The 26,774-nt window shown below is 40.3% G+C and overlaps 1 protein-coding gene across 15 annotated transcripts; it reads left to right on the top strand.

Annotated features, from left to right (window-relative positions):
* Positions 1–127: 127 nt before the first annotated feature.
* Positions 128–21,965, top strand: SLTM (SAFB like transcription modulator). 15 transcript variants are annotated; one of them, XR_014934402.1, is made up of 21 exons: positions 128–343; positions 930–1,017; positions 6,282–6,355; positions 6,564–6,749; positions 7,206–7,253; positions 8,176–8,203; positions 9,574–10,042; positions 10,599–10,648; positions 12,576–12,694; positions 14,254–14,403; positions 14,494–14,603; positions 14,691–14,851; positions 15,167–15,258; positions 15,484–15,647; positions 16,633–16,807; positions 17,382–17,506; positions 18,171–18,338; positions 19,107–19,478; positions 19,944–20,085; positions 20,815–20,972; positions 21,315–21,965. XR_014934402.1 is itself a non-coding variant. In XM_015872396.3 (21 exons), exons 1-21 carry the CDS (start codon positions 140–142, stop codon positions 21,421–21,423), a joined length of 3,072 nt encoding a protein of 1,023 aa, XP_015727882.1. In that variant the 5' UTR covers positions 128–139; the 3' UTR covers positions 21,424–21,965. The 15 variants fall into 15 exon arrangements, 14 of the variants coding, with proteins under 14 accessions (XP_015727882.1, XP_015727880.1, XP_085371778.1 ...); XM_015872396.3 differs by having other exon boundaries at positions 6,282–6,346; positions 9,628–10,042; positions 19,164–19,478; XM_015872394.3 differs by having other exon boundaries at positions 6,282–6,346; positions 9,628–10,042; positions 19,164–19,478; positions 19,932–20,085.
* Positions 21,966–26,774: the final 4,809 nt, after the last annotated feature.

The raw sequence follows: 26,774 nt of genomic DNA, 5'->3' as shown, positions 1-26,774 counted from the left end.
AGGTCCGGAGCGCAGGTGAGCCGCACTGCGCCTGCGCCGCTCCTCAGGTCGGCCGCGGCCTCCATCCGGGTACCGCGCGGCCCCGGCAGGGCGGGGGGGTTTCATTGTGCGCGCGGCTGCCGCGCTCAGTCGCTCTAAGATGGCCGCCGCCGCCGCCGCCGCCTCGTCTCCTGCCGCCGCGGGGGCTCCCGGGGCGCCCAACGCTTCGGCGGCCGCGGCGCCGCCTCCCACCGAGAGCAAGAAGATCAGCGACCTGCGGGTCATCGACCTCAAGTCGGAGCTGAAGCGGCGCAACCTGGACGTCACCGGCGTGAAGACCGTGCTCATCTCCCGGCTCAAGCAGGTGAGAGCTCCGCGCGGGCCCGGCTGAGCGGCGCGGCCCGGGATCGGGATCGGGGGCAGCGCCGTGAGGGGGGCGGGGCCCTGTCGGTGTCGGTGTCGGTCCCGGTGAGGGGGGCGGGCCCGCTCCTCGTGCCGCTGCTGCCGTAGGGCTGAGGGTCGCCTGGCCCGGCCCGGCCCTGCCCGTGTTGCGGCGGCACGCCCTGCCCGGCCGCGGGGAGTGGAGGCGTCAGGCGGGGCTCGGCCCGCGGCCTTGAGGCCCTGCCGGGACCCGGGGCGCTGCAGCTCGCTGCCTGCTGCCCGCTCTGCCCCTTGGTGTCATTGCGGCGTAGCGATCCCTGAGGGAAACGTGCCGCTGCTCGCTAAGTTGTCCTTCGGAATGTCACGAGAACGGCTTCAACAAACCGCTGTCGCTATCGTCAGGCTTTCCTCCCTCTCCCCCAGCTTTCGGTGGGAGGTTTAACCTGAAGTGTTTCATAAGATATTGTGTAGTTGAAAATCTAATAACTTGGCTCGTCAACGTCCTGAAGTGACAACGTATTGCTTCCAATTGAACTCCACTAAAAACTGTCGTTCTGTGTCCCGTTCAGGCTATTGAAGAGGAGGGAGGTGATCCGGATAACATTGAAATAACTGTCTCGGCTGACACACCCACCAAGAAGCCAGCTAAAGGCAAAGGTGAACGAATACCTGTTGATACACATTATAGACTGAAACACGTTTTTGTTGCATGCATCACCTTAAGAAAGAAGTAATGAGCTGTGCCCCCGGTTGTGCCTGTCCTTTACTGTTTGTGAGTTCTGTTCATAAAGCACTAAGTCTTCCGTACTGGCTTCCAGTCATGCTGTTTCTCTCCTCATCATCTCTATTCCCCCCATCACCACCTGTTGTACCGGCTTGCTTCCTTTTCTTGCAGCATGCTCTGTCTGTCTCCCTGTGTCACACATCTGCTTATCACTGAGGGTGTGGAATGCATTGGGCCTTGCAAAGTTCCCATGTGCTGGGTATATATGGGATGTGTTGGTCAGGTGATGTGTCATAAGGTGGTGGCTGTACAGTCTTTGGGTCCTGGAGGCTTGTGCCATGCTCAGTAATATTGTAGATGTTCTGTGAGATTTCTTGGGATGTGCCATATAATGGGATCCTGAGCATGGAGTGTTCATGGTGGGTGTCAGTGTAGTGGCTGAGAGCCCATCCCATGGCAAGGGCTGAGCTGGCAGGTTACTCAGCTGTTAGAAGGTACCTGGCCCACGTTAGTGGTGAGTGTGGAGCAGTATGTGGTAAGGGTCAGAGCATGGGGAGTGCTGTCTGCTGTGATTATCAACACGATTGTTGCTGAAGAGAAGGTTTATAATCGAGAGATTCCTCAATATCATCAGAATGCACAGTGTGATTTTAAAATGTCATGTTAAGGGACTTTTGTACTTTTGTTGTGAAAAATAATTATCTGGATTAGAAGCTGATATATTGGGCAGAGATTTTGTTGGCACTGTTTATTTACACGTAACTATTTGTATTTCTGAGCTTGAGTTTTGAGGGAGAGTCTCTTGTTTTCTGGTTCTGGGGGTGTCTGTAACCTGTCAAGTAATACTGGGGAAGGAAGTGTCTGTTTTACACATAGTGTTCCTCATTGAATATATATGCTAAGAACGTTCATAGACAGCTGCTTTGGAAATGGTTGTTCTCATACTACTGTCACTTGTCCTAGGCTGGGTTTTGGGGTGGAAATGGTTATTCTTGTTTCTGTCCGGTGCTGTGAGAGGGCAATTTAATAATAAAATGTCTCTGTTAGAGATTTAGAGTGACATCCCAGCTGTGCTTCTGGCACACTGCAAAAGTGAAGGCAAATAAGCTGAGAATATGGTTTCATTCTCTTCTGTGGCATTACTTAATTCCTTACTTTGAGGATGGTAACCAACACTTTAATAAAACAACATGGAAGCTAAATAAGGACGTACTTCCACAATTTTGAATGCAGAGATCTACATGGCAGTTAGTTCTGCTGTGATTAATGTTCTTCTAATCTGCTCCTTCTTATCCTCCTGGTCTCCAAACTAGATTGGCAACGTTCTTGAACCGGCTTCTCATGTAGTTGTGCTGTTTTGCTTCCACAAAGATAGTTTGCCTGCTACTGTTGCTGCTGCCTGAGCCAAGGCTTCAGTGGCTGCTTGTTGCCACCTCTGCTGTGGAATTAAATTGTAAGGCTCATATGTATCACGTGTGCAGCCTCAGTACGACTCACAGCAAAATATGACCTTCATTAAGTTCTTATCTGCTCACTCTTGCAAACTCAAAAGTTTCTCTATACTTTCAGGAGTACAAAAGTGTTAGGAGCGTATTTTGTGCCAAAACAGAAAGGTTTATGCTTCATTAATCTTCCAAATTAAGAACAAGAAAAAACCCACTAATTGGTCAGGGGAAAAATCTTACAGGATCTTACTGGATTACTGCTAACTGTTCTTTCTGATCAGGACCTTTGAGCTGGAGGGAAATGTGTTCTACCAGAGTCAGACTCTTTCTTTTTAGCGATGCGTTGTTTGTCTTAACTGCTGGTTTTGATTTTTGTCTTCTGTCTGGTGTTTTCTTGTTGAAATACATTGTTGATACCCAGGAGGTTTCCCCCCACACCTGGAAATCTACTGCTTGAACAATCTGTTCCCTGACCACATCACTAGGAAACTTCTGAACACATGTAGGAGATGCATGCTTGTCAAGTGAATTTTCTCTTAAAACGAAGTATCTTGTTCTTCCTTAGGCTTGTATGTGCTCTTCACTGTGTGTAGTGCTGCATCCTTTACTGATTTTGCTGACAGATTACTCCAAGTTTTCTGCTGATGCTTTACCTCCCAATAACTTGAGACTAGTTCTAGTGGGTTTTTATCTTTAATTATTTTCCTGCTGCCTAGCAGTACAATGAATGACACTACCAGTTCCGCAGGATATATTTTTTTCACACTACTACTGCTGCACAAAGCAGAGTAGGAGGAGTATTGGAGGTTTCTTGGAGTTAAAAAGAAAATAGAGCCTTAGAAAAGGTGAGAGAGTGGGAGTAATGGATAAATTTTCTCTGCAGACAGCGGTGAATGGGAGGGAAGGTTTCCCTGGGGGTGGGGGAGGAAATCATCTATATCAGATGGCCGTCAGTTATAAGATCTGAATGTCTTTTGTAGTCAGTTCTGCTGCAACTCTTGAGGTCTGTGGAAGAAGTGAGGTGGCTTCTTTCCCAGCATTGTCTATCAGGAAAACTCGATGTGGAATATTGATACAGGTTGAACTGTTGAAGACTTGTCTAGAATACAGTGTCAGGTAATTTTGGATGCTAGGTCTCAGTTCCTTATGTGGAGGGCCACAAGTGGGTAGGGCTCAGTTAGGCTAATGTAGGACTCGTAAATGGCATGGGGTTATTTTCTACAATGTTAAAATAACATTTTAAAGGATGTTCTAAATTTTCTACTTAGTTCAGAAGAGGATGCTGGGTAAAACAGCCTGTTGCAATTTTATGGTGCGTATCCATTGCCAGAAAAGTGATTGAGCACAGCTTATAAAGGAGTGCCATCATACCAAGGCAAATTACTGTTTGTGTTGTTAGCTCAGGCACCCACATTTGTGGTGAGTACTATTTACATCACTGACATTTTCAGTAGCCACTGCGTAGGTAACCGTACACATGAGATGTTTCAGCTTGTTGACAGCTTGTATGAGTTGAGACTCACGGCACCTTTTGCAGAAGGCTCAGCTGTCGGGACAGTAGTTCTTAACATACCTTTAGTCACAGTTATTTTCCTCGCAGTGTGACTGGTATTGAGCACGTTCACAAACGTTTCTGAAAGATGTTTGTTGCAGTCTCATTTCCGGCAGTCTGTGGTGAATGAATGGAGAGAAGCTTTGAGTTTTTACTTTATAGCAAGTCAGTGTCGCTGATGAACCCACGCCAACATCAGTCCCGTGAAGTAACTGATCAGGTCAAAGTAACCTGAAACGCAGAGCTGTCAGTGAAAGCAAACTTCCTGCCTTTAGCCGCCATTGCAAAATGATGGGACATGGTAGAAATAGCTGTGTCAGTTCTTTTTTGTTCACTGTAGAGTTCACCTGCCAGATTTCCTGAGGCAAATCAAATGAACTTAAATAGTTTTCAAGATTGTACATGCTGGCTGGTTGCTAAATGTCTGGCATCGGCTGTGTGCATCTGGTACCTCTGTGTATGGTTAAATGGATATGGGGTGCGGGAAGAACTTGGACTTGCAGGTTGAACAAACTGAAGAACTGAAATGAGAATGCTAACGCAGAAAATAGATGAACGTGTCCTTGCAGTTTCTCCACTTTTTACTTATATTGTTATCTGCAGCTATAAATTATATTGTAGAATAGTGAAATATTAGTACAAAGTTTGGGACACTCCTTCAAACATCAGCTGTGAAGCATATAGAAAACTGTCCTTCCTGCTATCAGTCTGCATCTGTTTGTGTGGAGAGCTGCCTTTCCTCATATACCTGTGCTGCTGGGGTTGGTTGGTTTGTTTTTTTCCTCTAAAATCTCACAAATCTATTGAAATCCACTGTATTACAAATACAAAAATGGGACTGTTTTGCTGGTTCTCTTTATGCATTCAGATTGGAACTTTCTCATGTTTTGTAATCATAAACATGACTTCAGCCATGTGTCTTTTCCTGGAGACTGGTGTATTTCTGATCTGAGAGCTGCAGAATTCTGCATGCATGCTGGCAGTGTTGCCTTTCAGTGCAAACAACTCATCTCATTTGCATCTTGGTTTGATACGGATTTCCAACAGAAGATAGCAACACTTCTTTGCAAAGAGCTGCTTTCTAATTGAGCTGCTGACAATTGTAACATAAGCTCATATTCAATAGAATGGATTGGACAGAATGCTCTAAAAGGGGCATGTTGGTACGGACGTTTCTGTATTTAGTGTTCTTTGGTCTTGTTTCTGCTGAAGGTTTGAAGCTGGCAGCTGTGGCTTGGTCAGGTATGTTTCACAGGGTACAGAACAGGTTGGAGGTCTGGGCCCAAGCATAGAGTTAAATGCATCTGGTGACTGGTCACAACTGGCTTTCCTCAGGATGGGGATCAATGTGGTGTTCAATATCTTTATTGATGATCTGGATGAGACGATTGAGTGCACCCTCAGTAAGTTTGCAGATGACACCACGTTGGGAGGATGTGTCAGTCTGCATGAGGGTAGCAAGGCCCTACAGATGGATCTGCATAAGCTGAATTGCTGGGCTGAGGCCAACGGGCTGACGTTCAACAAGACCAAGTGCTGGGTCCTGCAGTTCAGTCACAGCAACCCTGTGCATTGCTGCCGGCTGGGGCAGAGCGGCTGGGGAGCTGTGACAGGAAAGGGGCTGGAGCTGTGGGCTGACGGATGGCTGAGCACGAACCAGCAGTGTGCACAGGTGCAGGGCAGCCTGACTTGTATTGGAGACAGCACAGCCAGTAGGAGCTAGAGGTGATCGTCCCTCAGGATGCAGCTCTGGTGAGGTCTCAAGATCTTAAGTCTTGTGTTCAGTTTTGAATCCGCCTTTACAAGAAAGACACTGAGGCCCTGAGTGTGTCCAGAAAAGGGCAACTAAGCTGTGAAGGGTCTGGAGCACAAGTGTTATGGGGAGCAGCTGAGGGAGCTGGGATTGCTTAGTCTGGAGAAGAAAAGGCTCAGGGGAGACCTTATTGCTCTCTACAGCTCCTGAAAGGAGGTGGGTCAGCCTCTTCTCCCAGGTAATGGCAATAGGATGAGAGGGCCTTAAGTTGTACCTGGGAAGGTTCAGATTGGATATTAGGAAGAATTTCTTCTCAGAAGCAGTGAACAGCTCAGATAAATTAAAGCATAGAGAGAATAATAAACTAATGCCCTACACATAATCGGTATTGAAAGAAAGCATGCTGTACTTAGCAGCCGTTGTCATTAGCCTGTCCTGTTTTGTCAGGTAAAAAGCAGGAAGCTGATGAATCAACCGGTGATGCTTCAGTTGAAGATGATGCCTTTGTCAAGGTAATAAAAGTATGTAGTTTTTGTATTTTCAAAAATTGAAGTAGATTTCAGTTTCTGTTTGAGTTCAGTGTTTGATTTTAGTTTAAAAAAACAAACAAACAAAAACAACAAAAACCAGTGATAAAACAGTGATTCTAATGGTCGTTTTGGTGGTGGTGGTTTTTTAATATATCTAATAGCCCCAGCAATGCCAAATATTTGTTGTTCACATCAACAGGAAAGTGAATTGGAGACACAAGATACAAGCGATCAAGATGGAAATGATGAACTGAAAGACTTCAAAGAATCTGCTGAAGATGAGAACTTGAATTCGAAAGAACTCCCACCTGCAGAAAAGAAAAGATACCTCAACGTGGGGCCAGCAGAGACAACAGAAGATGTAGAAAAGGATTCTGAAAGTCAGGTACTGTGTATTTGAAGTGCGTTGTTATCAGCGGCACCTATTCATGGGAAGTCAGAACTAGTTTTTCCACTTCATCTTGCTTTCTTATCTCTCAAAGATAATTTGGAAATCTTTTTCTTTCTGGTTTTTTTTTTTTTTTTTTTTTTTTTTTTTTTTCTTGGTTTGCATCTGAATATACCTGAAGTATATGTGGTATTAAGTGATAAAATTGTACTGTAGTCCAAAATTGACTTCCCAGGTGGTCCTTTTTCCTGTCAGTAGTGATGACATAATTATTCTGAACACTGAGCTTGGTTGGAAGTCCTGAAAAGTTCTCACTTTTCAAATGCGTATTGATTTAGGTAAAAATGTTTTGAGTTAACTGAACCTCTTGACTCTGCTTGTCGTTTGGGTTGGTTTGCTTTAAATGTCTTAAACAAATACCTTGCTAAGCAAGTTCCTTTTACGTTTTCATAGGAAAATGAAGGTCAAGACATGGAGGATTACACTTTTCCAAGCGTCCACGTGAGTTCCAAATAATTTCCAATTGTTTTTGCACATTAGCTAATATTGAAAAGATCATTTTAGGCTGCCTTTTGGTTCCAGCTTCCATCTTAGGGTCAGGTACAGTTTACTTTTACCTTCATTGTGCTACATTAAGGACGGTTTTATTTGTTTATTTCTAATAGAGCAAATAATTGTGACTTCCAAATAAGGCATCACTTACGAATGCAAACTCCCATATGTAATCTGGGACTATTCATTGCAGAAACTTAGCAAGGAATGTTTTCTAAACTGATGCTTTTGAGGGGTATGACAAACAGTAACATGGTATATACAGCTGTTAGGTGTAGAACTTCTGGTTTAAATTGGAGATGCGTCTTTGTGGAATGTTATTGTTTTATTTTAATTATTATTTTTTTAATGATAGCACTTGTAACATCTTTAAGCTCATAAATACAGTCTGAGTTACATGGAACTGACGTCTCAAAAAGGGACATCTCATACACCGTGTCTTACTAGTGGTGTTAGGTTTTGACAAGAATTCTCTTATCGTGTTTCACCTTGAAATACTGAATGAGAAGTCTGAAACGAGGTAGGCACTTCCTTCTCATAAGCTGTCAAAGTCAGTGATGGAGTACTTGTGTTTCACTGAAAGTAGTGCTTGGAAGCGCGACATCCATCCATTCTAATAGCAGGACAGGGGACAGTTTGATGTTGCAGCCAACTGCGTGTGTTGCAGACAGATACTAGCGAACTATGGTACAAATTTTCAGTGATTTGACAAGGAAGGAACACAGTCTTAGTTCCTGTATCACTTTATTCTTTGGAAGTAGTTTTTCAGTTCTTTCATTTGCTTTCACATGATTGAAGTTTGTTGGAAAATATGAATTGTTCTACCTTAAGTTAAATAGAAGACATTTAGTCTTGACTTTTTTTCTTACAGGATGGTGAAGATGAGGAAAATGAGAAAGGTATGTTTGAAGTTTAATATAGTTCATAACTCTTTAGCCTGGTAAGACCAGGCAAATTTCTCATGTAATACTTGGTCTCTTTACTAATCTTGTCTCCAGTACTAAGTAGCAGTTATTTCTTTATTAAGCTCAGCAGCTGGAATTGTTGCAGTCAATGGGTTTATCTCACTCTTAAGAGTTATTTTACTTTTAAGAGTTGATTACAGTACTTATCAGTTACTGTGGTGAATTTATAATATAGTTGCAATGCCATGAATCTTAAAAACAAAAAAAAAACAAAAACACAAAAGCAAACTTAGTATTCAAGGACTCTTGATTCTGGTGTACGGTAAGTCTTGATGCACATGCTTCCAACTTGCACTGCAGTAACTGATGTTAAATTGAGTTGAAATGAGACTCCCTTACACTGAACTTGAGCACCCAAAAATGTGTGGACCATCATATGCTTGACTTACTGTCACGTGGAAATACCATTTGTATCTAGAATGGTAAAACGAGTGTTTGGAAATCTGTGGAGTGGATTCCTTTTTTTTTAAAGCTGTACTCTTAGTGAAACTATAGAAGGAATATAATGCATTTGGGCAAACAGACTTTCTGGACAGAAGTCTTAAGGATTCTACATACTGTGGACTAGAAAAGGACATGGAACATCACGTTACGCAAGATGGAATAAACGTGGAAGTTTCAGGATAAAACTCCAGACTCCTTGTTTACGAGGGACCTACGACTGAAATATCTCCAGTGGAGCTGAAGAACACCGTCTGAGGTGCCGGTGTAGGACTGAGACGGAAAATCTGTCCAGTGGATGAAGACTGAGAACCGTCTGTCTACGAACTCTGGATTAAAGCTCACTCCTCTATTTTCTGCAGTAGCCTTGTATGGTTAACTTGACTGCCAAACAACAAGCTGGGAAAGGAAAAGCCAAAGGTTACCAATGTGGAAGACTGACTGAAATTCTCCAAGACTGTAATGCTTTTGGATTCGGGAAGGTTCGAAGTCTCAAAACCAGGAGGATTGAAAGATGGATTAAACCAAACTGTGAGCATCCAAGGCAACTATTTTCTTGCAACACGCTAAATCCTTAACTGGAAAATGGATACTTCTTATGAAGAACGGGTATCTCCAGGATGGAAACGTATTCTGACTCCTAATGTTTTGGTATTAGTCTCTAGAAAATGTGTTTTGCCATGAAGAATAAGTGATCCTGGGTAAAGGATTTATATTTGTGTTAATACACCTTGTGTTTTTTCCTAACCTTCCATCAGTGCTAATAACTGGCTTTGTATTTTCTAGGTCCTATTCTAGCATATGCATATGAAATTGTTTAAACTTCTTGTTTTGCCATATTTATTCCTGTTAAATCCTCTTAGATAAAGCAGGTTCTGGTGATGGTACACAAGAAGTATCTAAACCTCTTCCTTCAGAAGAAAGCCTAGCTGAGGCTGATCACACGGCTCACGAAGAGATGGAAGCTAACACGTCTGTGAAAGAAGCTGAGGATGATAACATATCGGTTACAATCCAGGCTGAAGATGCCATCACTCTGGATTTTGATGGTGATGACCTCCTAGAAACAGGTAAAAATGTGAAAATTACAGATTCTGAAGCAAGTAAGCCAAAGGATGGGCAGGATGCCATTTCACAGAGCCTGGAGAAGGAAAGCAAGGACTATGAGATGACTGAGAACCATAAAGATGGTAAGAAGGAAGACTGCGTGAAGGGTGATCCTGTCAAGAAGGAAGCCAGAGAAGGTTCAAAGAAAGCAGAATCTGGAGACAAAGAAAAGGATACTTTGAAGAAAGGTCCCTCGTCTACTGGGGCCTCTGGTCAAGCAAAGAGGTTTGTTTTTCTATGTCAGTTCTTTACGATACTGAGTGCCAGCATTCGATAAGATCACTCTACATTAAGGGGGTAGCAGCAAGAATCAATCTTGTAATTAGTATCCTATGCTCCTGCCTATAGATTTTTTTGACCGCCATAAGTTACTTTTTAAAATTCAAGATCTTCGTATAGACACTATGTCCTACTGATTGCCTTGTCGAATTGTCAGCATTTATTTATTTTTTTTTTCCAATTTGACGAGTTTTTTAAATGTCCTTGTGATGATGGTAATGAACAGCTATCAGTTCTAAGAACACAAAATGAAGTCAAGTCCCCGTCCTGAAATCTGGAGAAGATTGCCATATATCCACTGAATAGAGTTGTCAGAAAATCTAGATCTTCAGGCATCCTGGGGAAAATCAGTGCAAGAATCCATGAGGGAATCATTTGTTCAAACACAGTCTAGCCATTATTTTTATTTTTTGCAATGTTTACTTGTCTGTTAGTATAAAATGCAACATGTAGTAAATTCTGTATTTTCAATTTTCTTCTGATTTTTAATTTGCTTCTCTAGCTCTACTAAGGAATCCAAAGAAAGCAAGACAACATCAAAGGATGATAAAGGTAATTATTACAAGTTAGGGAAGTACTGTCTTGAAGCAAATGCCTTCCTCTTTGAGAACTTCCTTGCTGTGTACAAAAATGGCTTAAATGATTGAACTTGTTTGTAGTAAATTGTGCTGGGGGTGCAGCAGTAGTCGCTATAGCTCTTTGTGCGTGTATTTCGTATAATGTCTGACTCCTTGTAAGATTAAAAATATTTACGAACTCGGTGGAAATATATTCTTCTACTTCAAAATACTGTTGTGTGCAAACTCAGCATCTCCCAGGAGTCTGTTCTGATAGGAAGGTGTGATTTTCAGATATGCTTACTGCAAATTGACATCAGCCTAAAGGACTGATCATGTATCCACATAAAAATGCAGAAAAACCCACACGCAGTTACTTAAATATAAAACCAGTTAAATTATTTGTTCAGACTTTAATTCTTGCTTGGTTTTAAATAAAGTGAACTTTCAGCTGCAGTATAACAGCTAACACGCTGGCTAGCAAAACTGTGCATGTGGCTGTCAGTGTGGTAACATTGGAAGCTCTTTGTATACCTTGGTGTTTCCTTCTGTTACCATAAAACCCAGTTTTATGATGAAAAATTCACAGAGGAGCTCTGGTGTGCATTAATGTCAGCAGTTACATGGATGCTTCGGAGCTGAGCAAACATATTCCTACAAGCTGATGTGCTTAATTTGCCTTTTTTGTTCTTTCCCAAAAATCTTCATCTCATATGTCACAATGGTCATATGAATGGAACTTCACATGAGAAGTGAAGTTTTTAGGAGAAATCTCTGTGACAGACATAATTCATGTTTCTGTACATGCCTGTCTGCTCATAATAATTTTGTATTTATGATGAAATTAAAGAAATAGCAAGTCTGTTTCCATGTAGAATTTATAACATCTGTAATAGTCACTATCAAGGCTGTCTTAAAATATATATATATACAAAGCCAAGATAGTTGCTATTTAATGATAAACTTAGAATATCACAGTTTATCAAGATAATCCAGGATTATCAGATAATCCTAGATGAAGGTACCTGGGTTTTATACCTTTTGCTCTTAGTTCATCTTGATGCATTGAAGAAGGATTGCCAGCTGTTTCTGAGCGTGGTTAAAACTACCTTTGAAAACTGCACACCATCAGAGTTTCCAGTTGTTGAACTGGAGCTCCCATGTCCACCCTGTGCAACCAGCTGTGTTTTAACAGAAGCAGCTCATACTCCTAACAGCACACAACAAGAACCTGAACAAAACAGTACAAGAGATGTTGGGGATTTATACTTGACTCTTGATTTCTTCGTTCTGAGTTGTTACAATCATGGCTAAAACATGTTTGTTTTTTTCTTGGCTTTTTGTTCCCATTTGTCCTTAGCATTTTCCTCTATATGTGCAAAATAACGTTTGGTAAGCTACATCCAGCAGTGCATTAAAAAGCTGCTCTGGATGAAGGGTAGACACCAAGAAGTTGTGGAAATAGACACATTCTGGACATTAGGAAAAATAGGTTATATTGCAAATTAACTGTCTTCTCCATTAACCTTTCAGTCATTGCTTTGGTAATTTGATTAGTGTAAAGACATAGTAATGGAAAAGCAGATGTCGGGTGTGTTTCTAGATGGAAGTATCAGTAAGAACCAAAAGTTGAAGCTTAATGTACTTACCTAAATAAGAAGTAAAGCATGCCTGTAAAGAGTGTTGTATGGTTTCCTAGCTCGTCAAGTAAGCCAAGCTGTTGGTTTCATTATGTGGGTGAATGAATGAAATCTTATGGCGTATATTTTTTTTATATTGAAGTCTTTTCAAGAAAGGTAACCGGATAAACAGTTACTTAAAGGTAACAGGCTAAGTTTCTCTTGTCAGCAACAGTTTAATTCAGTTTTCACTGTGTCTTTGTCTCCTTAATTTTGTCGGCTGTTTTGCAAAACTTGTTTCAGGAAGTGGAAGCAGCGTTAGTGGTAGCAGTGGAAGTTCAACTAGAAACCTGTGGGTTAGCGGACTCTCTTCCAACACAAAAGCTGCTGACTTGAAAAACCTCTTTGGCAAATATGGAAAGGTATTTCATGTGGTGTGATGTTGTGTGTTATGTGTGCCTCTTCCCCCATTGCCCCCTGTTGTGGTTTATCCTAGCAGGCAGCTAAGCACCACACTGTGGTTTGCTCACTCCCTCCACTCCCAGTGGGAGAGAATCAGGGGAAAACAAAACAAAACAATGAAGTAGAACTTGTGGGTTGAGTTAAAAACTACTTAAGAGAGAGGAAAAAAGGAAAGAGGGGTGGGGAGGGGAAGGGTTGTAATTATTTCTATATATACAAACCAAGTGATGCCCAGTACATATCCTCACCTCCTGCCAACTGATGCCCAGCCTGTCCCCAGGCTGCAGCAGCTCTCAGACCAACTCCCCACTGTTTTCAAGCTTTTTCCATGTGATGTCATATGGAGAATATTTGGCCAGTTTAGGTCAGCTCTCCTCTTTCTGTCCCCTCCCAACTCCTTGTGCTCCATCAGCCCCTCACTGGCAGGACAGTACAACAATCTGAGAAACTGCAGTGCCCTCGGCTCTGTACAGCAGTGCTCAGCAAGAGCTTTAAACCAGTGTGTAATCACCACTGTTTTTCTCCTAAGGCCAAAACAGAATCATACCAGACACTGCGAAGGAGAAATTAGTTCTGTCCCAGACAAAACCGTGACATCTTTACGCAAATACAGAAATTGAGTTTTACTTATTTAAATGCAAATCTGAGATGAAATGTCTCACCAGTATAGTCTAAAAAAACCCAGCACATTCAGCACCTCAAGCTAGAATATATACTTACAGAAAGACCCGTAGCTTAATAAGAAAGTTGTTTGCCTTTTGAGGTACTATATAACTGGCACTAACATTGAGGTCAGGACTGACTTTAAGCCTTGAGGTTTTTTTTTAATTGAATAACATTGGCTATTAAATGCAGCAACTGCATTTAAGATTGAGAGACTTACTAAAAAAAAGTGTTCTAAGGGCTTCTGAGTGGTGAAAAATAAGCTAAAATACATGGCTGCTAAATGTCTACTCTTTTGGGGACTTTTCTCATGAAGTTTATTACAGGCTGCTTATGCTAAGTGAGTTTTCCTGGATTTGATTTCTATAACAAATTAGGGAGGCAGTTTTATGACTTCACGAGTAGTGAAATGTAAGAGTCTATTCTGCTAAAATTCCCATTTCTCTGCCTGTTTGTCCTTGATAGATGTTCAGCAGCTGTATGTACTTCCCTACCCACTTTTAAGTAAATGGGGGAAAATGTAACGACTAAATGACCACAGCATTGCAGGCTGCCACAGTGATTAAATGAAGGCACTATAGATTGTGTCAGTCAATAAGACTTGCTCCTGTTGTTACTGAAATTCTAACAAGGAGCCACAACACCGGACTTTTTGTTTTCTCAGGAGGCGCGTGTCTAAGAGTTGGTTACCAAAGCTGCTTGGTTGACACGTTTGGTAGTTTCCTTTTAAAGAACTTCTTGCCTTAAGCAATTTGGTTTTGTTTCATACGTACTGGGGTAAAAACATTATTGGCGCATCATCTGTTCCTCACTAGAAATGTAATTCTAAAGACCTAATTTTCACCTGCTTATGTAGGTACTTGGTGCAAAGGTGGTCACAAACGCACGAAGTCCGGGGGCAAAATGTTACGGCATAGTAACCATGTCTTCTAGTACAGAAGTGGCCAGATGCATCGCCCACCTTCATCGGACAGAGCTGCACGGACAACAAATTTCTGTTGAGAAAGTAGGTTTAATAAGATGAAAAGTTTACCCAAATAGACCATCTTGGACAGAAATCTGTATTAACATATTTGCTTTTGGAAAAAAAATGTAGGTGAAAGGCGATCCTTCCAAAAAGGAGCTGAAGAAGGAAAGTGATGAGAAATCTAGTTCAAGTAGAAGCACAGGAGATAAGAAAACCACATCAAGTGATAAAACCAGCAAGTAAGAACTTTCACCTGTCTTCTAAAGTTGTGAAAATCCCTTAAGTTGAATTTCCTCATTGTGTTTGTGTGTTTCTCTCCTGACAAGGACACCGTCAACCAAAAAAGAAGAGAAGAAATCTGAGAAATCTGAAAAAAAAGAAAGTAAAGAAGCCAAGAAAACAGAAGGTAAAGATGAGAAGAGTGATAATGGAGCAAGTGGCCCTAATCAAGAATCCACTAAAAAAACTGAAGAAAAGAAAAGAATAAGTATGCAATAGAGCCATGTTTCCTCCTTGTGAATCTGTGTCTGACTTGTCTGGGGGGGCCATGTTTTAGCTGGAAGAAAAATAATTAACTGCTGATTCATCTCTACAGTTCAGTAATATCTATTGCTTCAGAGCCAATGTGAAAACTTCCATGCATCACATTTGTACTTAGCTTCAGAAATGTGCTGGCATGCTTCTGCTACCAGTAGCACTTGGGCGACATTTCTGAGTCAATGAATATCTGTAGTAAGCAAATGAAGACTGTGTGTTTTAAATCTCTCTCCCTGTTTTTCTTTTTCCCTTCCCCCTTTCCCAGGTGGTAAAAGCCCAGGTCACGTTGTAGTTCTTGACCAAACAAAAGGAGACCAAGGTCACTCCAGGACAGTGAGAAGAGGAAGGTTTGAGAAAGTAAGTATCTGTTGATTTACTGTAATCCTTATGATTTGATGCTACCTTACAGTTGATGTCATTATTTTCTGATGAGTCTGTGAAGTATCACAAACTACTACGCTTAGATAGAAGCTTTATATCCTTCGGGATAGCTCAGTAGTTAATGATATTTAAACGTAGCATCCAGAAATGTCCCTAAGTGAATGAGACTTCTGAAATAACCATTGTAATCTCTATCTATAGCCGCAGATATTGAGGAACAAAGAGCGTATTATTCAAGATAAAGTGAAATTCAGGGAATACAGGAGTAGAAAGGATATCTTGCCTTTTGAAAAGATGAAGGAACAGAGATTGCGAGAGCACATGGTTCGATTGGAAAGAATACGACGAGCTGTTGAACTCCGAAGGTAGTAATTCACCTTTTTGCTAAAGGCTGTTTTACACATTGATAGGTTTCTAAATAAAGTATTTGATCAAATTGGGATGTATTCTGTCAGACCTTTTACTCACATGGTAAAGTCTGGCATTGTACATAACTGTACCCTTATAGAAATAAAATGACTCAAAATTTTTTAATATTTTAAAAGCCGTATGTGTGTGCACACAGCTTAGTGCTTGTTAGAGGGGGTGGGACTGTGTGCTGGTTTGCTTTGTGAAGAGCAGTTGAATAGGAGGTGTGGCCAAAAATAGTAACTTTTAGAGAACTATTACATGTCTAAATGACAAATGGAGCATAATGCTACCTTGTCCTTTTAATGTGAATAAAAGGACTGAATGGCTACTTTCTTTTATTCTGTTTATTTGATGAGACAAGAAGTTCACAGAGAATAGTTAAGTGACTTGTGTTTTTAACTGGATTTCCCAATACAAGGGAATTCCAATTTTATAGGAGAAAATGCCTCTCCTGCTTCCTGTGAGCTGTTTTATAGCAAGTGGGGTTGAAGAAAACAAACGAGTACACCTGTCTGTGCAAGTCGGAACAGTCACGTTTTTGTCTTATTTTGGACAGAAAGTAGTTAAAATGTCATTAGTCTGTAGTGTGCAGCAGTCACAACAGCAAGTATTTTTAAGATCAAAATGGTATTATTTGCTTGGCTATGGTTGATGCCTGCCAGATAACAATACAGCAGTATGAACTGTGCAAAAAAAATAAGATCTGAATGATAATTCGTGACTTAAATGTTTTAGTATCTGTTGTCTGCTTAAGTGGTTCTGTAGAATACAATTTGGCTACTTAGGATAAGAGAAATAGGATCCTAATACCACAGCTTCTCTCGGTAGTAGCCTTCTCACCAATAGTTTATGAATGTCTGTGCCTATAGTGAGTTTTAGATGAGAAACCTTTTCAATTCAGTTTCTGCTACCTCTTATTGTTGTTTTGTCTTTTTTCAGGAGAAGAGAAATTGCTGAGAGGGAACGTCGGGAGAGAGAACGTATACGAATAATGCATGAAAGAGAAGAATGCTTGCAGAGAGAAAGGGAACGATTAGAAATTGAAAGGCAAAAGTTAGAGAGGGAAAGGATGGAACGAGAGCGTTTGGAAAGAGAGCGTGTTCGAATTGAACAGGTATATACATATTTGTAGTTGGGTTATAATGAACTCTTGGTTGAGAACTGTAACCTAATTTGCACTTGGTATGAATTTCTCTTTGGCCTTCCACTCAGGCCTCAAAAGAACCATCGCAACAATAAATAAGCAACGTTGTCAAACAGCAGCAGCAATCTTTACCTTGTTTGACTAGTAATTTGATGGCAAGTTCTTGATGCAGCAGTGTCTGTCAGGAACACTAAGACTGAAGTTCAGTAGCTGACATTGCCTCTACTAGTTAGCCTTAGGTAATTTTTTTTGCTTTTTCCTAGAGAACAATGGTATAGCAAACTTAATGAGCTGTATTTCTGGTCAGTAACATGAGGAAGCACCTGGAGATTTTTATGCCTAACAGATGCATTGTCTCCTCTTCAGAGAAATATTCCTTTGTGCTCTTGAGTCTTGGATGCTATCCAAGCATGAATCATATCAGACAGCATTTGGTAGAAAACTGTCAAACGTTAGTTCTGTGTACTTAGTGAGTGCTTCATAGGTATCTCTAATTAGAGCTCTTGTGTCTGATGTGCTTGTTTACCCATCCCTTTCATGGTAGGAACGTCGAAAAGAAGCAGAGCGTATTGCTCGTGAAAGGGAGGAACTTCGTCGACAACAACAGCAACTTCGCTATGAACAGGAAAAGAGGAACGCTTTGAAACGTCCACGTGATGTAGATCACAGGTGATGTAATTCTGAAACCATTGCTTTATAACCCTTATAAAGAGCTGGTAGCTCTTCGTGGCTTGAAAATGTGGTTGTACCTCAAACAAGTCTTCACAGAAGAACTGAATTTCTGGTATTTATTTTTGACATCAGTGTATGTCAAGTATGAAACGTGGTATCTGTATCAGAGAGCTTTGACATAGAATAGTGAGAATTAATTCTTATTGTACCAAAAGAATGTAGTATAATTGAGTGCATGTGCTGAGAAAAGCTGTTCTACCTTAACAGCAAAAACTTCTAAATTCCATTAAGAATTTACTTTACTGACAAATGAATGGTTCAGGTGAATGAGTCAGTGTGCTGGCTTTTCATTTGTGTTGAAGCTGATGATGACCTGCTGTACCACTGGCTGCTTGAGCCACCTGAATCAAAGCTCAAAAGGAGTTTCTATAATTGAAAAAACAGGACTGAATTCTTAGCCATAAAGTTGACATAAGGGAGGTACAGTAGAGGGCAACTGTAAGGTCTCATGGTAGAGACAACAGCAGAACACTGAAGTACATGAAAATGAAGCTGTCTTTATTCCCCTCATGAAGTAGCGTTCTCTCATCTCTCAATCTGTACTATTAGGCTGTGATTTGGATACATGTAACTGATGATGGCTTACTTCTTTCTCTTAAAGGAGAGACGATCCTTACTGGAACGAGAGTAAGAAGATGGCTCTTGATACAGACGCACGTTTTAGTCACGGCTCAGATTACAGCCGCCAACCAAACAGATTTAATGATTTTGATCACAGAGAACGGGGGCGATATCCAGAAGGTTCTGTTCCATCGTCATCTTTTGATAGGTAAGTTATGATAATGGGGCAGCAAGTATTGGTCTGCCAACACCTTGAAATTTAGAATAGTTAAAGATATCATTATGCAGCAACAGAATTGTAGCAGTGTCTAGAAGTTACTTCAGGACTGTTCATTTATACCGTAAAACTTTCTGTTTTCTTCTGGAGATGTTAAATTGCTGCATGGTTACAAAAGAAACGTTGCAATTACTCTTCTTTCATACCTGCTCTCAAATGGGTTCTAATGAATTAGAGAATTAGCCCTGCTTTGTTAATTCATCTCCTTAAGAAGCCAGGCTAAAAGCACTTGACTCAGTGACTTGCACAGATTGTGTTGGTTACAGTCCATACAGCTGTGCAGTAGATACACAATCCAGGGCCAACTCTGTTTCCACTGAACATCTCCAATAACCAGTTATAACATTAAGACCACATCATTGTGGCTGCTGGACTTTTATGCTACAAATGAACACGCTTCAGCTGACTCAATAAATCCAGCATTCCCTGTGCTACATCCCAGGAAGGTAAAAAAATAACAAACAAGACCCTACAAGAGCTTCAATATTATAGTTGCCAAATTACACACAGATAAATCCAATGAAAAATGTTAAGGTGGATTTAAGAACTCGAGCTCAAAATGATAACTGTAAAGACAAATATAATTCAGTGTGTAAGGATTCTTGCAATGCATACCATGTAATAGTATATGATTATGAATAGTATTTTTAAATATGATTATGTGAATAGTATCTCCTAACCTCTGAGCTTATATTTAAGGAGAAATGGGAAGAAAGGAAGACAAGCAAATGACTTTTTCCTGCTTTAACAACCTAGGCGAGAACGATTTGTAAATCAAGGTGAAGCAAAAAAGACTCGCCCAACAGCACGAAGAGAAGAACCAGGGTTTGAGAGATACCCAAAGAATTTCAGTGACTCCCGAAGAAATGAGCCACCACCACCAAGAGGTGAACTTCGAGATACAGACAGACGGGAAGTGCGAGGAGACAGAGATGAAAGAAGAACAGTGATAATTCATGACAGACCTGAAATACCACACGGCCGACATCCAAGAGAGACTGGTTCAAATCCACCTAGGCAAACAAATTGGAAGAATGAGGGAAGCATAAGCACAGACAAACGGGATGGCAGGTAAAGTTCCTGGATATACAACTGGTGTCAGTAGTGATTCTTTTAACATTTATCCTTGTTAATAATGCCTCAAGAACCAATGGGCAAAGAGAGAACAGGGCCCTCCTAAAGAGTGGCAATGTTCCTTTCCAAAACAGTAGGAAAAACTTGAAACCTGATGGAAAACTTGATGTCACATATGCTAAACAGCCATAAACTCTATGCTGATGTCTAGCAGTCTATTCTTATTTATGCACAGTAAAATAGAGGAAGGAGGCTTTTTTTTTGGTAAGAATGCTGATATAAGCAAATACATGCAAACCTTTAATTATTTAGCAAGCCATGTAGATTTTAAAGAATGTTTGCAAGAATTCAACTGCAAGCTGCTAGCAATACAGAGAACATAACATTGTAGAAGTGTTGTTGTGTTTTGGTATCTATTATATTATACTGAAACCACAATTTTGATAAAAGCAACTTTTACAGAGGAGAGAGGCCAGATCGATCGGGCAGAGAAGTGTCTGGACATGTAAGAGGTGCACCTCCTGGGGGCCGAAGCAGTGCTTCTGGGTATGGAAGCAGGGAAGGAGAACGAGGAGTGATGGGAGAACGAGGTGGTGGAGGACAAGTAAGTAACTTATTTTTATGTTTATGCATGTGGCAGGAAGGAACTGGGAAATAGAAAATCATGCTGGAAAAACGAGCTGACCGCACAGCATCACAGAAATAACAAGCATTCTGATCAGTTTAAAGCTGCTTGTTTCCCTTTAAACAGTGTTTATGTGGCTTTTTTCTTTAATTAAGCTAAAATGCAGAAAACGTACCCAGTTCTTAGGTTTAGTATTTTCAGGTTGGGTTAGAACTGTGAACGAGTTGCTGATTAGGCTTTTCATAATATGTTATCATAGTGCTTCTCAGGTTCTTTATCTTGCACTGCACGTTACTTTCAGCATGCGGCTTAGTGGAAAAACATGCTGTAGGATTTGTCTTGAAAGCCAACAGCCTCAGTTTTCCATGCTACTCCATCCTGAAGCATTTAACGTTTCTTTTTCTGCACATAGATGGAACATGCTTATTTAGTTATTATGTGATTGGGGTGGAACTGGGAGTAAATTACAAGCTCATGGAACTTCACCCTTTGCACACTCTCTACTGCAAAACAGTTCCATTTTGCTATTTAGAGTTATTTTAACAAGACTTATTTGAAGAATGCTTTAGATACTTACAGACTGAAAGCCTGAACTAGTAGATTTTAAAGTAGCGATACTGGAGAGTTCTATGTTTAGCTTTCTTGTAAAGCTCACTTCATGTTGATGATGAAATTGGCCTTTCATTCTGAAATTAACTTTCTTGCCAGCACTACAGTGAAGACAGACACGTTGTTGAACGGCACAGTCGTGAAACTGGACCAAGGAAAGAATGGCATGGACCTAGTTCTCAAGGGAGTGGGTATCATGATGCGAGGAGAATGGGAGATGGCCGTGGAGGAAGTGGCATGATGTCCCCACACACAAGGTACAAAAATAGGTCCTTCCTTCGCCCTCCCCACTGAGCTCCCAGTGTGCACGTTATCCCTTAGAAGTGCAGCAGCCTCAGTGTATCAGTGTTACCTCCTGTGGAGGGCTTGCTGCTGTACAGCATGCAGTCCATCCTTAAATGCCAGTACTTGGCTCCACAGTTCTTGAACTGCTCGTGCTGTTCAGTTACAAACTCATTAGCTTCCTATAAAGCCTCTTGTCTTGGATGGTTTCTTTTGACACTTAGCAGTTAAGTGATATGAGAAGTATGGATGTTCTTATCTGTGCACCAGGAGCGTAAACACATTTGATAATGCTTCTTTAACACCTTTGTTTTCAGTAACTCGTCACCAATAAATAGAGTTGTACAGATCACAGGGAATTCCATGCAGAGGGGAAGTGGCTCAGGATTTAAGCCATTTAAAGGTGGACCTCCACGAAGATTCTAAGATCTACAGCTGCTTGGTTTCAAGATAACTTATTGACATTTCTTGTAAACTTTCTCTGATTAAAAACAGGAAATCTTGTTCAGAACTCCTGATTAAATTTTTTTAATTTAACATGCTTACTTTCCTCTCAATTTTGGAGGCATTTTAATAGTTACGTTGTAATTTTGGATAGTTTTTGTGTATCTTTGATAAGCATTTTCCCCAAGGCACTAGAGCTGTATAAAGACAAATTGGAACCAAAATCTTTGTTAATCTTGTATAAAAGAATGGGTTGCAGCTGTGTGCTAGTTTGATTTACCAGCATTAGCTCTGTGGTGTCATGCTTTACAGTTAGCTACTTCTCACAACATACACAGCTATAACCTCCGTTTTGAAGGTTGTCCAGGCTATTCTCTCTGCTTTCTAATTTGTAGAGAAATAAGATTGTTCTTTCATTACTGGGTATTATGTAACCTATTTTTGCAGAAGGTACTGTTACATTGAGTGCATTTACGTGTATTCTTGCAAATGTATTCTTTTGAAATAAACCTTCATATTCTGTATAGCTTCTAGTAAGTCTTTGAAACCAGTCTTGGGGGAAATAATGAAATAATTAAAGTGGCAAGCTGGCATGGCTAATCAAAACCAATATTGACAAGTCTTTCTGAAGAACATGAATATTTAAAGCTCATTCAGTATTTATACAGCTGAACACTGGATCTTGTAAATAAAAAAGTCTGTAAAGTAAAATTCACGTAAGGGCTGAAAGCAGTTACTGGTTCAGACTGTCTTTAAAGATCTGTCAAGTTTAAGGCAAGGGCAAGTAATGACGCCCTGATCTTTGCCATGCTCAGTTACTCCTTTGGTGTGTGCAGGGACTGTTAAGTATCTGGAATCTTCCAGAAAACTGAGATAACAAAGTGAGTTAAACTGTTTTCTTGCAAGTAACCTTTCAGGAAAGGTGGGAGGGAACTGAGTAGTACAACAGTTTCTATGGTTTATCTTTTATAAATATTCCAAACTGACAAATACGTTACGTTTAAATAAAAAAAATGCTATATTAGCAAGTGTTGGGATATTTATCTATACGGTAATTTAATAGATCTTTCTCCGTTCTCACTACTCTAGGATTTGAGATTTTTTTCCAGTAGATTAAGAGTACAAGTTACTAAGCTAGAGAGTATTTGAAAAGTATGTCATTTGACTGTAATACGTGCTTCAAGAGTGACAACACAGAACATACAGCTGCTGGAGGATGGCTGCACTCACTGATGGATTGAACAGGAAATAGGAAAGTTAAAGGCAAAGCCAAGTGAAAAAGCACAGCAATAAGACTAGGGAGGTGACTCTTCATCTTGCTTACAGTAGAGGAATCAAGATGTTCATTGCAGCCTCTAGAGGCATCGTGTTTCTTGATGCAATTTTGCTTATGTATAAAAAACTGCATACGTGTATACGTTAATTGAAACGAAACTAAATGAAAATACAGTGCAGGGATGATGGAGAAAAATGTAACTAAAAACAAATGGCCTCAAACTTCAGATTTTGAAAGTACTGAGGTAGACTGAGGTCTGTTCTTCTCCAGAGTGGCTTTTTTATTGACCACTATGAATGAGTTTAAATACCTAAATGAAATTTATGTACAGATAGTGATTTTCAGAAGACTGTTAATCAAAATAGATCTTGTCTGGGTACAGATCCTAAACTGCTTTAACAAGTATCTTAGCAGTATTGACTTTGTGGTACGAAACAAAAGGGGTATTAAGTACAGAACTCAACTTCTCCAAAAATGATTTAAGAGTTCAGAATTAACGGTTTATGAAGGAAGAATCCATTCCTTATCATACTCTAAAAAGATCAATACAGTATAAACAATTAAGGCTTTGAAAATACAGAACAGGCAGTAGGTGATACCATTACAATGTTGGGTAATGGTGTAGCATCATAATGAAAAGGTTTTCCATCATGTACTTGGATGTAAACGATAATGCAATACTGCAGGAACAGATTTAGTCATGTCATACTTGTAGAACACATCTGTACAACTAACTACAAACTTCCTCCCTTTTCTAGCAGATCTATAGTAGCTTCTTTATCTTTCGTGTTAAACCAGATTTGGGGAACAAAATCAGCTTTAGGCTCACAACTAAACTTCTGATTGAAAGGAGCTGAGCAATTGCACGATTGCAGTGGGTCTTTACACAGCAGCTTGAACACAGGCAGCTCTTTCAGGAAGGAAATGTGGCAGTTTTCTGAAGTAACTTCAGGCTTTGAATTACCTGGTTAAAATGAAATATCGTGACAACATCCTAAGAGTCAACACTGGAGAAATGTACCATTCACTTACTGCAGTTTCATTCTTTTATAGGTCTTTAAAGAACAAGCTTATAGTACGTAAGAAATCCATAAATGCAAACATAGCTGCTGGAAATAGAGCATATAAAATGACCGTGTCATTATTACAGATAGTCAGTATTAAAGTGCAAATAATTGCTGAATTAGATGTAGTTTAAAGATTCCCAGGCAGGTTCATTGGTTCACTGTATCTGTAACAGCTTTAAGACAAGCAGCCAGTAAACTTTGGCAAGTGAAAGAAAACTTTTATTTCCAAAAGCAGTAATTTGTAGTAAATAAACTCCATTGTAAGGTCTACCATGGCTGCAACTGGCAAAAAAATAATTAGGGAAAGAAAGCAGAACATTTTATTTATTCACCTCATATAAAATCTGCTTTGAAGCTAAAGGGCTCCACCAAAACCCAGCTATAAACAAAGCCATAATTAACAGAACAGCTCTTTTTGGCTGTAGTTAATCTGCAATAAAACAATAAAAACCAACCTACAATTAAGAGAACAGTTGTTGCCTTGGCACTAAAATACTGAGGAGAAAATGAAGTTCTTTTAGATACAGGCAGGGCACTGAATATGCACACTAAAAACACGGAGGGTGATTTGACAGTAGACTTGCTTAAAAAAAAAAGTAGACTCTTATTTACTGCAGGACTTTTCAATTGTAATTCATTGCGTGACTGGCGTGCTTAAGCCTACGCTGAGATGCCGTGTTTCAGTTTCTTGTTTGTGTCAGTGTGAGGTCGGGCTGGAGACATTTAATCCACAAATTTGGACAAGTGCTACAAGTAGTGAAATACTGCTCCCAAAGGTTAAAGGATCCAAAAACACATTCAGCCACCAGTAGTTACTGTGAGTTCTGAACCTTTAACCACAGCAACATACAGTAGGAACTGAAGTTGAAAAAACAGCATGATATATTTATAACTAAACCCATTCCTAACTGTATTTCTAGAGCAAAGGCTTGTTACCGATGAGGCAGTTTATCAGCTTGAACTGCAACATATGTAGGTAAATACAACATTCTCATACAAGATCAAATTTGTTTGTGTTTTTTGCCCCTCAATATTGTCTTTCCTATAACTGTACTACAAAAGAAAAAACACCATGTTTCAAATCTCAGTACATTTCCTACTTAAAGTGTTTTTTGTTTTTTAATTAATTTCCCAAGACTAAAAAATCCAAAAAGAACAATTTAAGGTCTTTTGAAAGTCCATTAAGAAAGCAGTTGTCTAATTGTGTAATTTCCACAACAAAGAAGTGCACCTTTGGCATGGGCTGAAACGTTCACGCTATAGTTGGTCCATATAATGAATTGTAACATGGACTGAGGACAGTTAGATACTGGGATCTGACACATACTGTCCTGTCTCCAGTAGTGGTACAGCGTTATTAATGCTACTTCATCCGCCTCTGGATCCTGCTCAGGAGATCTCTTTGTGTGAGCTAAAGGCACTGATCACAGCACTCGTAGATCGCTTCCCTTGTTTATGAATTTCTCAATGTGCATCATTTAACCCGGACAGAACGTGAATTGAAAGGACATTCTCAAAAGATTAACTGAAAGTAACATAAAACTTGTGCAAGTCTCTGTGCCCCTACCCAGCACTGAGATGTGGCCGGGTGTTTGACTGCAGCACAACTTCCACTCACTTTTGGCCCCAGTAAGGCTGTTACCCAACCCCACCAGCAGCTACTTCCTTAGTGTGCAACTCAACCGGTGACATGAGCACTGACAGTGCCTTATTTCATGTTTCGTCAACACATTTACAGAAACAAGATGCCTTTTTGTACTGTCACAGAATGGTCTCTTGTTAAGCCTACTGTTTAAGCTAAGAAGTGCTGAGTGCTGTTGCTCAGCTGAATCATTCCCCCTATGCACTTCCCAGGCCTACAAGGATTTTGTTCAAAGATGTTCTTTGCTGCCACGTAGAAGCACAAATGTTATTTTGACTTCTAAAGATAATTAAGGAGATACTTCAGTTGTTCGTTTCAACCTCCATGAGCAAAAGCAATCGAACAAACCAGGACAGTAACTTTAAAAGCAGTGAAGAACTTTAAGGAAGTTCTTCAGAGGTGATTCTTCAGGTAAGAGAGCTCAAAGTGACACAGCGGACAAAGCCAACATTAAGCAGTAGGCAGCTGACATTTAATAAGAATTCTGAGTCACTGGAGGGTTGGAACAGCTCGCCTTGCCCTAGGAACTACAAGAGTGAAGAGGAGATGGACAGGGACAGACATGGAGTGAGCATGTGCTGGTCATTACTTAGGTGAGACGATTTGGCCAGTCCGTGCTGTACTACAGGAATTTATTGTGCTACAGCAAAATTAGGGATGAAACCTTTACCAAATTCCAGGAAATTAAGTGGCACAGAGATCTCCATGTTCTAGTCACCTCACTCTATTTCCCCATCACACTTCATAGGAAGTGGTAACAGAGCTTGAATACATTGCTTTTCTATTGGACAACTACAAAAACAAGCTGTTAACATGAAGGAGGTATATAAAAACACAGTAAAAATTAACACCATCAAAGAGATTTCTGTGTAGATGGATGAGTGTCATTTACCTCACCAGACCTGCCCCCTCAAGATAACACCACAACCAGTTTAGTGCTGAACATGCTTAACAGAAAATAAATAGCACAAAACAAAATGCATATGCTTTAAGTTCTTACACTGACATTAGTTATCGCTGGACTATGTGAACACATTTCTGTGTTAGATTTTCTTGTTACCAGAGTCTTAAAGCATAGATGGGGAACTGTGAGCATTACATCGCAACCAAACTAAAGCTTAGTGTTTTTCCTTTCCTGCAATGTGCTTTCTAAGGACACTGCACCAATTAACCTGCATTTCTTGAGTCAACTATTTAAGACTACAACCTCTAAGAGTCTGTTTTCATATAAAAATACAGTAATTAATTCATTGTGTTATATTTAAAGATTTATTTAGTATAACTCTCAGCTACTGCAATAAGCATCCTGACAGTAAAAAAAATAAATTGCTGAAGCCAATGAGCTTTG

The sequence above is a fragment of the Coturnix japonica genome, chromosome 14, assembly GCF_054131305.1.
Source record: "Coturnix japonica strain WE chromosome 14, WE-NBRP24, whole genome shotgun sequence".
NCBI classification, from domain to species: domain Eukaryota; kingdom Metazoa; phylum Chordata; class Aves; order Galliformes; family Phasianidae; genus Coturnix; species Coturnix japonica.
Note: the sequence above shows the minus strand (reverse complement) of the source record. Positions and strands in the feature narration are given on the sequence as shown.

Excerpts from the sequence above, each read along its gene's own strand:
- SLTM (XM_015872389.3), top strand. The coding sequence starts at position 140 with ATGGCCGCCGCCGCCGCCGCCGCCTCGTCTCCTGCCGCCGCGGGGGCT. Across the intron at positions 7,254-8,175 it reads ACACTTTTCCAAGCGTCCAC|GATGGTGAAGATGAGGAAAA; the intron begins GTGAGTTCCAAA and ends TTTTTCTTACAG. Across the intron at positions 20,973-21,314 it reads ATGATGTCCCCACACACAAG|TAACTCGTCACCAATAAATA; the intron begins GTACAAAAATAG and ends CTTTGTTTTCAG.